This window comes from Delphinus delphis, chromosome 3, assembly GCF_949987515.2.
Source record: "Delphinus delphis chromosome 3, mDelDel1.2, whole genome shotgun sequence".
Taxonomy (NCBI): Eukaryota; Metazoa; Chordata; class Mammalia; order Artiodactyla; family Delphinidae; genus Delphinus; species Delphinus delphis.
The window spans coordinates 160,548,000-160,562,593 of record NC_082685.1 but is presented as its reverse complement, the minus strand read 5'-3'; the positions used below and the strand labels follow the sequence as shown (position 1 = coordinate 160,562,593).

General features: G+C 46.0%; 1 protein-coding gene across 2 annotated transcripts in view; it reads left to right on the top strand.

Annotated features, from left to right (window-relative positions):
• The window catches only part of OTULIN (OTU deubiquitinase with linear linkage specificity), a 33,030-nt gene extending 18,958 nt beyond the window's left edge, over positions 1–14,072 (top strand). The window contains exons 5-7 of one of the 2 annotated variants that reach the window (XM_060009651.1): positions 4,477–4,602; positions 7,019–7,288; positions 8,494–14,072. In XM_060009651.1, the coding sequence (XP_059865634.1) occupies positions 4,477–4,602; positions 7,019–7,288; positions 8,494–8,688 (591 nt within the window). In that variant the 3' untranslated portion in view covers positions 8,689–14,072. The remainder of the gene's footprint in view (positions 1–4,476; positions 4,603–7,018; positions 7,289–8,493) is intronic. The other variant, XM_060009650.1, reaches the window with a different exon arrangement.
• Positions 14,073–14,594: the final 522 nt, after the last annotated feature.

Genomic DNA, 14,594 nt, shown 5'->3' with positions numbered 1-14,594 from the left:
TGAGAAAGGAGCAAAAGAAATTGATGCACTAGGCTATTTTTAGCTTTGCAAATTAGACATATCAGTACTGAAATATTTCAGAATTGTTGGTCAGTCAAAAGCATGCCTGTGGACATGAGACACTGCTTGGGAAGCAGACATGGGTGATGTCACTGTATTTTGCTTTAACTTTTGTTTGACAGCTATAGCTTTATTTATTGATTGTGACAAAATCCTCCTCGATTTTAGGCTGCTTTCCTTTGAGCCTTTTACTTTAAGGGGCTGCTTAGATTTATGGACTTAATTGATGTAATGAATTTGAAGTTTTAACTTTCCAAGGAACTCTGGTGCAAGCAGTGCTCTACATAATTAAACATACAAAATACGCTCCATGAAAGTAAAGCATAATTTTTATTTTACTAACAGGATACATTTGGGTAAGGTTATCTGCCAAATTAAAAATAGTCTAGGTAGGTTGTGCTTGGTTTCTGATCGGTATGAGAGCACGTTGCGCGTATGAGCAATGGGGGCTTTAAGGTGGTTTTCCTGACTTCATTTGAGTCATGCGGAAATTCTCAAGTACTCTTTCTAATTTCTTCCCTTTTCTGTATGTATCAGTCAACAAGTAGAGTTTTTCTCTTGGGAGCATAATTAGTTGGTCACAGTGGTATTATTTTTGTCATCTAACCTTTCTCGAATGCCAAGATGCCCACGTCAGAGAGAAAAAGCACATCATACCTGTCCGTGAGTTTAGTATGAAAGTTTATTAAACTTTTCTTGCTCTCATCCAACTAGAAGACTTGTCCCTGTGTTGACTCTTCAGCCCCCAGCAGATTCCCTCGATTTGAGCACTTTCCTGACAGGGTCTGTTTTGCTATGTGTCTTGGGCAGGTGACAGATGCACCACACGCTTCTCATTTGAAGTGTCAGTGCAGGAAGGGGTACACAGACTTGGTTGTCGTACTTGACCAGACTAGTTTTTAACCACCTCCCAGGTGTCTCAGGCAGCCTCCTGTGGATGGCATTCCATCCCTCTTCTCATGCTGGCCCTTCTGCCTTGTCTCCTGTCGGAAGGTCCACACTGACAGGGGTCTCGTTGGGTGAGCGAGAGGGCGGTGCAGCGTGACTGGAAGAAGTCGGGGTGGAACCAAGTACGAATACCGCCAGGTGGTGAGGCCTGCAGAAGCCGGCGGTGCACCGTGGTGGTGGGGTACCTGGACCGCCTCGCCCCGCAAGTGGGGCCTCTCTGTTACCAGAGACTACTTGTGTAACTGTAATAAGGAGGCGTCTTAATATTTGTTAACGCTCGTGATTAAGACAAGCAGATCAGGTGATACTTAACTCAATTCTACAGAACAAGAAGGTCTTACCGGAGTTTTGGTATGAAAGTCTCTGTGCCCATTTCCTACCCATCTTCCTACTAAATCAGAGTAACTTGTATCCTGTCATGTTAATTAGGCCATGCTTGCTGTTACAGCTTGGTATAAATTATGGGGTTTAAAATGAGGTAGGCTCGCTGTTATAAACACAATAACTATCTGACAAATAAGTCTGTCTCAGTTTACCCTGATCCTTGATCTTTCTGAATTGCCAAGGGCCTCTTCTGACCACTACCCTGCATCCAGTGACAGTCATATGTCCTGGTGTCCACGGGGCTTTTAGAAGTCCTTGGAGCACTGACCACTTCTGGGGACATAAAAAGGCTGCTCTCAGCAGGCAGGTTGGAGGGAACCAGTTTCAGCATTGTTAGGGTCTCCTGAACTGCCCAGGCTCTGTAGTAGCCCACCTCTTCACACTGGGCATCGGGCAGGTCCTGGGACACCTGAGTTTGTATGTGAGTCTGTAGACTCAGAACCAGTCCTGGCCCAGCCTGCAGGCTGCATGCTGTGCTAAACATCCCTTGACCTCAGCTTGCACTTCGTCAAGAATCCGGTGAGCCCAGAGAAGCTACACACCCTGTAGCTGGCTGTATCTGCTTCCATTTACATTTGGAGAGATGTTCTTTGTAGCGTTTTGCCATTTTCCCTCTCTCCTAGAACATGCATGGTTTCAGGAGATTCAAGGGAAGTAGGAGCGCTAGACCGAGACCCTCCCCTTAATGTGAGCTCAGTGGAGGCGAGCGAGCCCAGGCTGCTCGTCCCGTGCTGCTCGGCTCCTCTGGCCTTGCTCGTTCGTGGCCTGTCTGACAGTTTGGCTGCCTCTCATCTCCTGTCATCATGTCTTGGCTCCCTGTCTGTCGTTCTCGCTTCTGTCCAGATCCTAGTCTCTGTGTTTGACTGCAGTCGGATGATCTGACCGTGACCCTGACCTTGGACGTGGCTTGGTCTGGCTGTTCTTAAACTTGGGCAGCAGCTGGGTCCCCAAGAGGTGGTATCCTTCGGGGCAGGGGTCCTTTGGTTCCATAGTTTTAGAATGTCTCTGAGTGGGTGGGACCTGTGACAGTGTTTGCTTGCTTAGGGTGGGATAGACTGTATATCAGAACTCATGAGACAGTTTGGGGGTGACACATTCTTGTTACTTGCTATCCCTTTAACCATGGTGCTGATTTCGAGAATTGTGGACATTTGCTAGAGAAAACAGGCTGTTTTTATATTTCAGTCACAAATGAAATTATACCTAAGCTAATTAGGCAGTTTAATACTTTATTAAGTATTTCCCGTCATTGTTTCTTGTTTTTCATTGTTTCTTCTTTACGTCTCCCTTACCCTAACAGAAGTCCAGTCTCCGTGTGTGTAGTGTAAAAGAATGGCTGTGTGTGTGTGTGTCGTATGTGTCATGACCCCCTGAAAGCATTTAAAGCTATCCTCATTTTTTTCATCTGAGTAAAGAATTTCAGCTCCATTATTCTTTCCTCATAGTTTCTTTTCACACCTCAGTTTGGGGCTTTCTCCAGGCTCCCCACAGCTCCCAGCATATACAGCCCTTGATAATTATTCCAGCAATACTTTGGCCCATGCGTGGAAGGAATGAGGAAACGGACTTTTTTTTGGGTTTTGCTCGGTGTAGTTAGATCGTTGGGGTCTCTTGAGTAATTGAGCATCGTGCCTGCTTTTTAGGTACATACACAACATCACGTGATGCTTATGTTTTCTGGGCTTCCTTCCACGCCGTTTCCCAGCTCACATCTGCGTAGCCAGTATTTTCTGCTCACTGCACTTCTCTGTGCCCAGTTGTGATTTCAGCTTATTGCCACTTGAGGGCATTTTAGAGTCTGGTGATAAACCAGAGAACCTGAGAGAAAGTTGGCAGCAGAACTGCCCACATGTTGCTGAAATGTAGGACAGTGTGGGCACAGAGCTGGGCTGCTCTTGGGTGGGTGGTCATTTGTCATCGTAAGAAGATGAGAACACAGCCCCTCCCCCATTAATGCCATCATTGTGATAACCACCTGAAGAGGAATTTACGTCCCTGTTGTGGTTTTGTTTTTTTGTAGAGATGAAACCACTGTAGTTTCACATGACTGCTGTAAAGGGAAGGTAAAACTGGAGTTCCCGTTCATGCAAGGGTCTTCAGAGCCTTAGATTCCAGGAGAACTGAACGCATGGCCTCATTTAAAACTGTATTATAACTGTTAAACAAACTCAGGTTCTAGGGAGGAATTAATTATTCTCTAATGATCTTTTGACTTGGAGGTGAACTCTTTTTTCCTTTCTGCATTTTATAGCACTGAAGGGACATGCCTGTGCCCGGCCTAATTATATGGATTTCTCCAAGACTGTTGGGAAAGTCTGAGTTCCCATGCTGACATCGATCCGGTTATGTCCCAGCTTGCTTTTCAGACTCCAAATTCTATTGATGATGAGGGGAAAACAAAATAGCAAACGCTCCAGGAAAAAAAAGGAAACAGGCAAAATAATAGTTGAGCTGTCAGTTCTCTAATGAGCCAGCCCATCACAACTCCCTTAACCCCTGCATCTTGTTCTCAGTTGTATTTTCTATCTTACTACACTGATTAGTTAAACTAGATACCATAGTGTTTCTTTCTAAGATTAAAACTTTGATGATAGTGTAAGTATCAGAAGTTAGGTTTTATTTTCCTAGTCAGGAAAGGAACAGGTTTTTACCCTATCCTGGACCATCTCACAGGCCCAAAGCGCCTTCCTGAGTCAGGCATTAGGGAGTGGTAGGGAGGCACCAGTGAGCCCCGCAGCTGCTTGGGTGGTTTATGCGAAGACCTGGTGTGAACACTGCCTTCACGTACCCTTACAAAGTGCTGTGGAATGTTCCTGCCCGCGGCTGGAACCCAGCCAGGTACATTGTGCCTTTGGGTTTCAACCAAAACTGCCATTTCACTGTAGAAGCCCTCCTCAGGGTGGGTCTTTCCGAGATCCTGACTTCCAGATTTAGGTCCGCCGTCCTAAACCCAGACAGATGTGCAGGAATTAATTCTGGAAACGAAGGTAGGTCTTGTAGGCTTCATTGTTTCTTATAGCTTGGATCGTGTGATGGCCTTTCTGGAATGTTAACATTTTCTCTCTCTGTTTCTTGATACTCTAGTTACCAGAAAAACTCATAAGCAAATACAGCTGGATCAAGCAGTGGAAGCTTGGACTGAAGTTTGAGGGGAAGAGCGAGGCCCTGGTTGATAAAATTAAGGAGTCCCTCACTTTACTGAGGAAGAAGGTTTGGAACATGTAGTTTCCTTTCTGTGATAAGTGCAAAGCTCTCACTCCCGGGTGCCCCAGCACACCACTTCTTGGTCTTCACTTAGTGGATTACCACACGCTCTTGGCTGGTTTTTAGGCAAAATAATTCTAAACGAACACAAACACTTCCTATGAAGTGTTCGGTAAAATGAAGAAATATCAACATCGTGTATTCTCGGAGGAGATGATGTGTTTAATGAAACGTTTAACTTTGTTTAAAGGAAACCATACAAATGTAGTCTTTTCTTCCGTTCTGACAAGTTTCAGGGATATCATTTAGTCCATATCTCTTACAGGATTATCAGTGATAATGAATTCACATTTATTAAATTCTTCCCAATTATGTTCATGTTTTAAGATTCTGTCCATATTTATTAGACTTGTTTTCTTTCATGATGATTTTCCAGTGGAGCAGATTTAGTAACTTGTCCTTTGACAACTGTCCTGAGGGTTTTTCTGAAGCAGAATTGTGAGGAGGAACTTGGTCTGCTGATTCCCAGTGATTTGGTTATTAAATGCTCCCTCTTCTGTGGCTTTCCGCTGCCTTATGTGGGTCGATATCCTGCTTGCACACTGGCCCACACAGAACTCTAGGTCGCTGGCCTTTGAGCAGCCTAAAAGCTCTCCTCACCAGGGACCCAGGATTGAGGGCCTGTTAGTTGCTCCAGGCTTTGTAGATGGAGGAGGGAGGCCGGTAAGGAGGTGTCAGGCATCGGCTTTCGGGATTCCCCCAGCACATACCCTGGTTGTTGATCTGTTCACTTGACTGTGGTCTGCCCCCATGAGACTTTCAGCTTCACCAGAGACTGTCCTGTCGATTCCTTTACAGCCAGTGCCGGGTGCTGAGCCTGGCACATAATAGGCATTTGGTCAATATTTTGTTGAATGAGTGGAGGGCCCTGAGTTCCTGGAGCCTAGTTTTTATTTACAAACATGAGAAATGTGTACTGGAAACTATACTGTCGAAGGAAGACCAGTGATGAAGAAATGGGAGCAAGAGAAGGGGAGAGGGGGTCTGTTCTTGCTGCCTGTTGGAGCAGAGCACAGGATTCAAGGGGGCTGAGGGACCTGCGCCTGCCCAGGCCCTGGGTTAGCAGGGGGTTGAGCATAAGGCTCTGGCCCTGTGGGAGTGAACAGGAAGGCTCTTCAGCTCAGCCACTGGTGACAGCTTCCTTTTTAACTCTTTTAAGTTCTTGTGAGGTTGCTTTATTAGCTGTGCCTACTGTAACTAGATCCTCATTTGGGGGAATGTTTAAGTGATTCCAGTTTGTAATAACATTAAAATTATACATTAACACTCTGAGCCAAAAAAAAAAAAGCCTCTGAGCCGGCATCGTTAGCACTTTGTATGTGCCAGGCTGCACACTAAAAGTTTGATACATTGTTTAATCCTCACGACTACCTGGGTATCGTTGCTGTGGTATCCTCACTTTGCAGATGAGGAGACGGAGGCCCTGCAGAAGCCACCAGCTGCTCGGTGGCAAGGCCTGTATTCCACCCTGACTCTCTGACCCCAGAGCTGCATTCTTGCCTGCCAGCTTGGTCCCCTTCTGGAAAATATGAGGTGTTCCAGCTTGCAACCCAAATATTGGAGCGAGTCCGGTGGCACAGTCATTACTATTAACACTTACTCTTGTATTTAAAATGTTAATGGTTTTGGGGAGGAGCAGTAGTTACTGGTTATTCATAAGGATTAGTTTTATGTTGGCACCTCCTATCCTCGTTCACTTTAACTTAAAAGCACATATGTTTATAGGGTTTTCTTTTTCACTTAAAGAGTTTGCTTATGTTAGCTGAATACCTGATCCCCTGCTTTACTCTGAATCAGAAGTCGGTAAGAATTTCCGGAGTGGATTTATTCATTTGAAACTCAAGTGTATATTTAAGAGGTTAGAAGAATAAGTTTAGTAAACAGATACTCAGGAAACCCCGCAGTCTTCCTGGTGCATCTCCATGTTTGAGGGTTGGCTTGGTGTTTCTGGGTGGTAACGGCTGCCGTAAACCCCTTAAGGCGAGGAGTAGTTTCAGCTTCGCTTCACAGCGTCTCACACGGGCCTCACACACGCATGTTAGCTCTCCTGTAAGTATTTCTGATTGACCGGTTTGATCTCTTTGCCTGGGAAGGTAGGGGAGTTGAAATTTCCATTCCATGGCCCTAGAGTTCTCCTTAGTACATTATACTTTTGTTTCAAGTTAGTGGGGGAAGAAGTGAATAAGGAATTTGTGAGGTCTAAAGAGTGCCATTGTTTGAGCTGGAAGCTTGAGCATTGAGCGTTGGTACGTGACCCATGGTTGCCTGCCTATCTTGAAAATAATTTTGTGCTCATCGTGTGGAATTTTACCAGGGACTTTTAGAACAACAATTTAATTATTATGTAACTTTCTTATTACAGTGGACAGACTTGGCTGAACTGAGAACTGCCGAAGCGAGGCAGATAGCTTGTGATGAACTGTTCACGAATGAAGAAGAGGAGTACAGCCTCTATGAAGCTGTGAAATTTCTCATGCTAAACAGAGCCATCGAACTATATGATGATAAAGAGAAGGGAAGGGAAGTGCCGTTCTTCTCTGTGCTTCTGTTTGCTCGGGACACGTCAGGTGACCCCGGACAGCTGCTGAGGAACCATCTGAACCAGGTGGGGCACGCCGGTGGCCTTGAACAGGTGAGCTGTACCTTTGGGAGTATATTGGCCCAAACAGCAGCTTCAGCCGCCAAACCTCATCCCAGTTTTTGTGAGCCAGGAGTCGAGGGTCTCGGGAGGCTGCAGTTGGATCTTGTTCAGGGCTGCAGTCATCTGAGGGCGTGATTGGGGCTGGAGGGGCCACTTCCAGTATGGCACGCTCACCTGGCTGTTGGCAGGAGGCCTCAGTCCCTTCGCTGGGAGGTGGTGGGAGGGTTCTGTTCCTCACCATGTGGGGCTTTCCATAGGGCTGCTTGGGTGTCCTTGTGACATGGCGGCTGGCTTCTCTCAGAAAGGGATCCAAGAAGAGAGCAAGGAGGAAGCTCCAGTGCCTTCTATGATCTAGTCTTGCGAGTCACGCACGGTCAATTACACTCTATTCTGTTTGTTAGAAGCAAGTCACTTAATCCTTCCCACATTCAAGTGAGGAGTGCCAAAGAATTGTGAACCTATTTTATAACCGCCGTGGTTATCTCAGCCTGGGCTTGCTTCTGTAGTGTGGTGGATGGGATCAGTACCCTTGGCTCCAGTAAAGAAATAGACCAAGCTCTTGGAAGAGTCCTCTGAAGGGTCTTGTTTTTTTTTTTTTTTTAATTGAGGTGAAGTTCATATAACACAAAATTAACCATTTTAAAGTGTACAACTCAGTCACTTTCGGTACATCTGCGGTGTTGTGTGACCATCACCTGTGTCAAGTTCCAAAACTTTCCTTCCCCTGAGAGAAAACCTGGTGCCCGTTAAGCAGTCACCCCCAGTGATTATCTGTTTGATTGTAGCCATTCGAGTGGGTGGGAAGTGGTTTCTCATTGTGGGTTCAGTTTGCATTTCCCTGATGACTTTTCATGTACTTAACTGGTATTTGCATATCTTCTTTGGAGAAATATCTGTTCAAGTCTTTTGCCCAATTTTTAAACTGGTTATTTGCTTTTTTACTGTCGAGTTGTAAGGTGTTCTTTGCATATTCTCTACACGAGTCCCTGATCAGACATAGGATCTCTTCTTGATGGTGTGCTTGTTTATGACGACCCATATATACAAAAGGACTGGGGCTGGGCCCACGGAGAGGAAGAACGGTTGTGGCTGAGCCATGCCATGCGCCTCGGGGACACCAGGGCGGGAGTGGGTGGAGAGCCCTATCCTTCACCGTGGCTTCCCGCCACATCCTTCAGTGTTTGCTCTTCCCCCAGGTTGAAATGTTCCTTCTCGCCTACGCTGTGCGCCACACCATTCAGGTGTACCGGCTCTCCAAGTACAGCACTGAAGAGTTCATCACCGTCTATCCCACCGACGCCCCCAGGGACTGGCCGGTGGTGACGCTGATCGCCGAAGATGACCGGCACTACAACATCCCCGTCAGAGTGTGTGAGGAGACGAGTCTGTGAGACACTCCTGGACAGCCTGGTGACGCGGCTCGGTCCTTGGGACTGCAGGTCCCTTGGAGTGACCTCTGAGGACTCTTGGGCCTTGTGAGCCAAGCTGGACTGGAATGTTCTGAAGACTAGCTTTTGATAATCAGAATTAATCAACGTTTTTTCCCTTACCTATGATGCACTATGTTTCACTGGGGGCCTTCAGAGCACACCTGTTGAAAGGTGCAGACTACATCTCCATAAAACAAACACATTTGTATCAGAGGAGACTTATTTTGGAGAGGAATATGTTCAGACCTCTCTCTAATAGTAAACTGGCTTTCCGTTTTTTTTTAAAGATGGTAATTTTTTTGTTTTGGTGGTGATGGGTCTCTGCAGTGCCCTTCCTGTGCACCTACGCGGTCTGCTTATATGGTAGAGTTCTGGGACAAAGCTTGTCAGCGGCCCAGCCGTAACATCCTCTGATAGTCTCATCGAGCAGTGGTTTGGATTTACATGTTAATTAAAGCTGTTCTAAGCAGATTGTCTAATGGAAGGTTAAGAACTGGGTCCCCAATAGTGAGTTATTTAAAGGCTGGAGAGGGAGCTGCAGGAAGAGGCAGTGGCAGCAGGACGTCCTGACTCTGAAGAACGTGACAGACGCCTGCGGTTGGGAACACACCAGGTCTGGTGCTGGGTGCAGGCGCTGGGTAGTTGGCGGGTGAGCGCAGCTCGTTGCTCTCTAGGATCGGGGCTGCTCCTTAGTCTCCACTTCCATGGATCCACCATTTTATAGTCAGAACAAGGCTTAGATCCACCTGCTTTTTTAGAGGAGACCAAGGCCAAGTGATTATTTTTTTGGAGAATGCTTCCGTTGCCAAATCCGTGTGGCTCCTCTGTTGGATGAATGACAGCAAAGCGTCTCAGGCTTTTTCTGGGTAAGTTTAAACAGAGCGTGTGCTTAAAACTGACTGCAGCAGCATGGCCGAGCTGCATCTGCCCTTGATTTGGCTACGCCCTGGGGAGGCGGTGTTCTGGCCACGAGTGATTGCATGTCACAGGCTAGGGTGGTGCCTGGGGGCTGGACAGGGCAGCCCAGCTGAGCGTGGTCTGCATCAGGGCCCGAACCATCCACGTGGGGCGTGTACTGTGGCCACGGCGCAAGGGACGGGACGTGTCACTCTTTAGGACTGTCAGTGGCATCTGAATTGGCTCAGTATTTGTGGACGTGGTGTTACCCTGAAGCACTGAGCTTTATTTTATAGTAAGTAAGATCTTTATTTGGTCCAATTTAAGCTTATAGTTTATAAGCTATCTAATCCATTGTTGTTTTTTTCTCAGAGGGGCAAACCTTTTGTGATAGTGTTAGTTTTGCTTTCACTTAAAAATTAAAATTCTTGGTTGAGAAAACTCAGAGGACACATAAAACTATGCAGACTTTTACATTAATATTGATATTTTCCCCATTACCTCATCAATAATATTCACCACGTTTCGGTAGCTACTTCTTCATTGGAGTGTTTGAATTAAATTCTGCTCTGAATGTGTGTGAATGTGTTGAGAGGCTTTGCTTTTCACTGTGAAAGGCAGTGGTGCCTCAAATAAGGAGGCACCTAGAAGCCAAGTGAAAGTAAAACTGACGAATTCTTGTTGGCTTTGATGCTTCATTTTATGGAACTTATTTTTCATGTAACTTACAACAGGAAATGCTTACCGTTCATTCCTGAACATTTTTAAAAGCACAACTTCAAACACTTAGGTTGTATAAGGCAGTAGGGGTCTGTGTCCATCTAACCATTGGTGCATAGCCACTGCTGGATTTAATAATACTCATGATCACCTGTCTTTGCATTTTGAGAATGTTCTAATCTTAGTGAACTTGTGTTGAGCTGGGCTTCTGGGCAGCTTGTTTATGTTTCATACTTTTTTCTTGTTCCTGTGTGTGATATTGTTAGAGTTTGTGCAGAATTGTGGTCTTAACCACCCCACTGATAAAAATTCACAAGGGTGCGTTTAAGTTGCTCTCTGTCCCAAGGCCTTATTACACTCTGCTCTCAGACTGCCATCCAGGCTTAGAGGGATCACAGCATAAGAGAAGTAAAGCTTTCAAAGAAACAGCACTTCAGGAAATATAGATGATTGGCCAACTTTAAAAATGTTTCTTTTTGTTGCAACATGCAACTATGGTTGCCCCAAGTTTTAATTCCATTTTTCATTCCTGGTCTTGGCCTGGTCGGGTGACATCAGCAGAATTGAAATTGAACTGAGACCAAAATGGATTCAGGAGGATGATCTACTCAGAGGGAATTTCTAAAATGATAGTGTTCCAGAAAAAGGAAGGTAGTAGGAATGACACTGTGCTTACTTTCTGTCCCAGAGTTTATTGCAGGAGTTCAGTGGTTTGGACCCTATGGTCTTGGCAGAAGGATAATGTCTACCTTAAACAGGCGTGACTTAAACCTTTGAGCTCATTTAAGGTGCATTAAACCTAAAAGAATTTCCCTGTAACAAGTTCCATGGAATTAACTCTGCTCCCTGAGAACTTTTCCCACTTCCCCTCCTCACCTGCTAAGCTCCTACATTTACAGCATCCATTGATTTCACTCATAACACATGGAACAGTGAGGGTGCCAGCTGAGAACAAGCTGCTAATGTGGTCTCTTTCACTTATGATCTCAGCGTCGGGGGGAGGGGCGGGGATTTGATCTGAAATGTCAGTTCCTCTTCCTTAGAATCCAGCACATCCAAAAATGCTTTAAAGGCACAGAACAGGATTGACCCTGCTGTCTAGATAGAGCCATTTACACTTTTGTTATTCTGTTACACATTCAGTTAATATCTGATAAATACTGGTGTTTTTCTCTGATTGTGGAAAACAGACGTTGCCTTTGTTTTCTTTCATTATTCTTTTTTTCCTCCAATTCTAGAGCTTATCAAGTAAAATCTCAGGCCACCTGAATCTCACACCTCTGTCAGGAAGAAACATCTTTGTTGGTTTTTGTGTGCTTGTGTTTTCCTTTGTTTTTTAAGAGGCTGTGTTATTCCTCCTGCCCTCTTCACCCCAAGGTGCTCTTTCACTTGAGAGTTTGTAGTCTGCTTTTTGAAGAGCTTCCAGATGGTGACGGTTAGGTGCTCTCTCCCCTTTAATGATCTAGGATTCTTACCTCACAGCACAGAAGTAGGACTCAGATAGACTTCCTGGCTTTTTCTCCTTTTTGGTGTTAAAGTTTGATTGTTTTCCTCTCTCTCTCTCTTTCTAAAGCAAGACTTGGCAGGTACTCCCCCTTTGAAAGCCAGAAAGTGTTTTCAGAAGTGTAAACCTCCGGGGAATGTTATTTGTAGGCATACATAAAAATACATAGGTGCCTTTTTAAAAAAGATCTGTATCTACTTAAAAGCAATAAAAAGGAAGCCCTGAATGTGTGTGGAGTGAATCTGAATCTGAAATGTGTGTGAAAGGTATAGAACCCCCACATAGTTGAGCACAGGCAGGGCACAGTGTCAAGGAATTTAAAAATGGCCCAAGGAACTGTAAGAACTGAAGAAGGAGGAACTGATTTTAGATTAAAAATGCCTTTTAAAAACAAAACAACAGACGCCTGACAGACCTCCATGGCTTACGTCATACAAGGATAAAAATCTGAACCAGTGGAAGACTTGCTGTGCGTGGATTCTGCAAACTCCTTTTTCTAAAGTTTAAGTCCCCTGCTTAAACTTTAGAAGGAGACATGTAATGCTTAACTCTTTCGGAAAAACTTCTTGGTGATGTCTTCTGAGGGACTGGAGAGATCAGGGAGCCACTGCTGAGTTATGCAGTGAATTAAGACATGGGCAGCTGATGATTGATACCTGTGTGATCCAGTTAATAACTTGGAGCTGTGAGAAGCACAACACTAAACTGGTTTGGCTCCTCCCACCCTTGGTAGCAGTAGCAGTAGAAGCAAGGCAGGCTCGGCCGTGACCGGAAGGGACGTGTGCGCGTGTATGAATGTGCCTGCTTGCTGGCCTGCGGTCGCATTGGGACGTTCTTACGTACGCGAGGTCCCACAGCCTGAGACCCGGCCACATTTGGGAGGGTGAAGGTGAGCTGTCCCGTTTGCATTTTTTTTTTTTCATGGTAAATTGATATTTGTTACCGGGAATGGTGGAATGGGTTAGTAGGCATAATTGAACTATACAGAGTGGTCATTAAGTCTGGAGATAATTGTAGTGAAAAGTCATATCAACAAGCCATTTATTGCATATATCTCTGTTCCCAGGCCTTTATGGCCATCTGTATATTTCCATATTTTGAATACTCATTAATAGGGAGAACACTGACCAGAGCTTTATCACATTCTTGTTGATTTCTTGGGTGTCGTTGTGGGTCAGGGGTGAGATCGCCGAAACATGGGTAATCCAAGGAAAGGATACGGGGCTGGAGATAACCACGGTCTCGGCAATCTTTTGGGGGTGGTTGAGCTTAATTCTGAACTTTAAAATAATTTTTTGTACTCAAGACCTTTTGTATAGTGAAAAATGCCTTGATCTGTCTTCTCATAAATGGTGCTAAAATATGGTACTCCTACAGGAACCAGAGCAATCCACAGTAATGTTGGTCACGTCGAGTATTTCCTTGTGGGAAGAAAGCCAAAGTGAATGTATTTAATGAGCCCCCTTCTCGTTTCCATTGTCTTTATAAAAACGTTGCGGTATTGTTACTCACCTTTTAGCCGCTTCCGACTCTCTGTGTTGTGAATTCTGAGAGGGTAACGACCCACCTTCTGTCTCTGGCGGTGGTTTTCCTTCCTTGTCAGCCGGGCTGCGGGCTGCAGAGGGAGGGCAGCCGGGAACGTGGTGTGAACCTGGCCCGCTCGCCTTGGCTTGTTTAGCAGAGTGTCCTGTTTACACTGTAAAGTGTCAGCACCTGTCAGAAACCGCGCCTGCTCAGAAAACTGTGCCCCCAAGGCTCCCGTCAGCTTGGGGCCTTGGTCCTACCTGCGTCCGCGGCAGGAGTGTCCCCTGTGACGTGCTGAGTCTTCGTCTTCACCGTCAGAGGCAGAGCCTACTCGGGTTTTGCTGCCGATCCCCTGTAGCAACCTGGCCACTGAGGATTGTAAAAATAAATAGCAAAAAACAAACTTAGAAAATAAAAACTCAGAAGCCTGGCTGTGTTGCTCTGGTTAAATGCCTGACTTTGAGGACCTGGGAGATTTGGGTTCAGTGCTTTAAACCTTCCGGCACCTCCAAGACGGGCCTGTGATGCCGATGACTTTACAGTGTTGAACCTGTAGGAAGTGATCCGCCCAAATTAGATGCACACTTCTGGGCCTCTTGGGTCTGGATTCAAGACCAGTCTCATCACCCACTACTCGGGGGAGCTGGGCCCAGTTACCCCGCCTCTGTAGCCTCAGTCCTCACCTCCACCACGGTCTGTCTCCCCTGCGGGTGGGGGGAAGCAAGGTGCAAGCACTCAACAGAGTGCTTCCAGGAAGATCCCCTAGGCCTGCAAAGCAGGGCTGCAGTCACAGTCCAGACCCAGCCTGGCCGTGTGTTTGCCTGGGAGAGGCCCTCAGCGTGTGCAGCGTTCTTAGGTGTTTAAGAACCAACCAGACCGATGGGAGCGCACCCAGAAGTGTGATAGCAAGACCTTGCATGCACTGCGTACGAATCGGACTGCCACTGAAAGAGGTTAATCATCTGAAGAAGGGGGAAGACAGCAGGCTTTCACAGGTATTCTTGGGGTTAGAGGATGAAGTTTCGGCCACCGGTGCCCTACCTTCCTGTGAGTCAAAGAACTGAGTCTTTGCAAAATGGTGCTGGGCTTCTGAAGAACCCACTGCTTAGGGGTTGGGCATCCAGAGAGCAGCAGTGGCAGGTTGGTGATGGCAGCAAAAAGACCTCCCATGCCAAACAGCAACAGCAAGCTCTCCTTCCTTCACCGCCCCATTCAGTTGCGT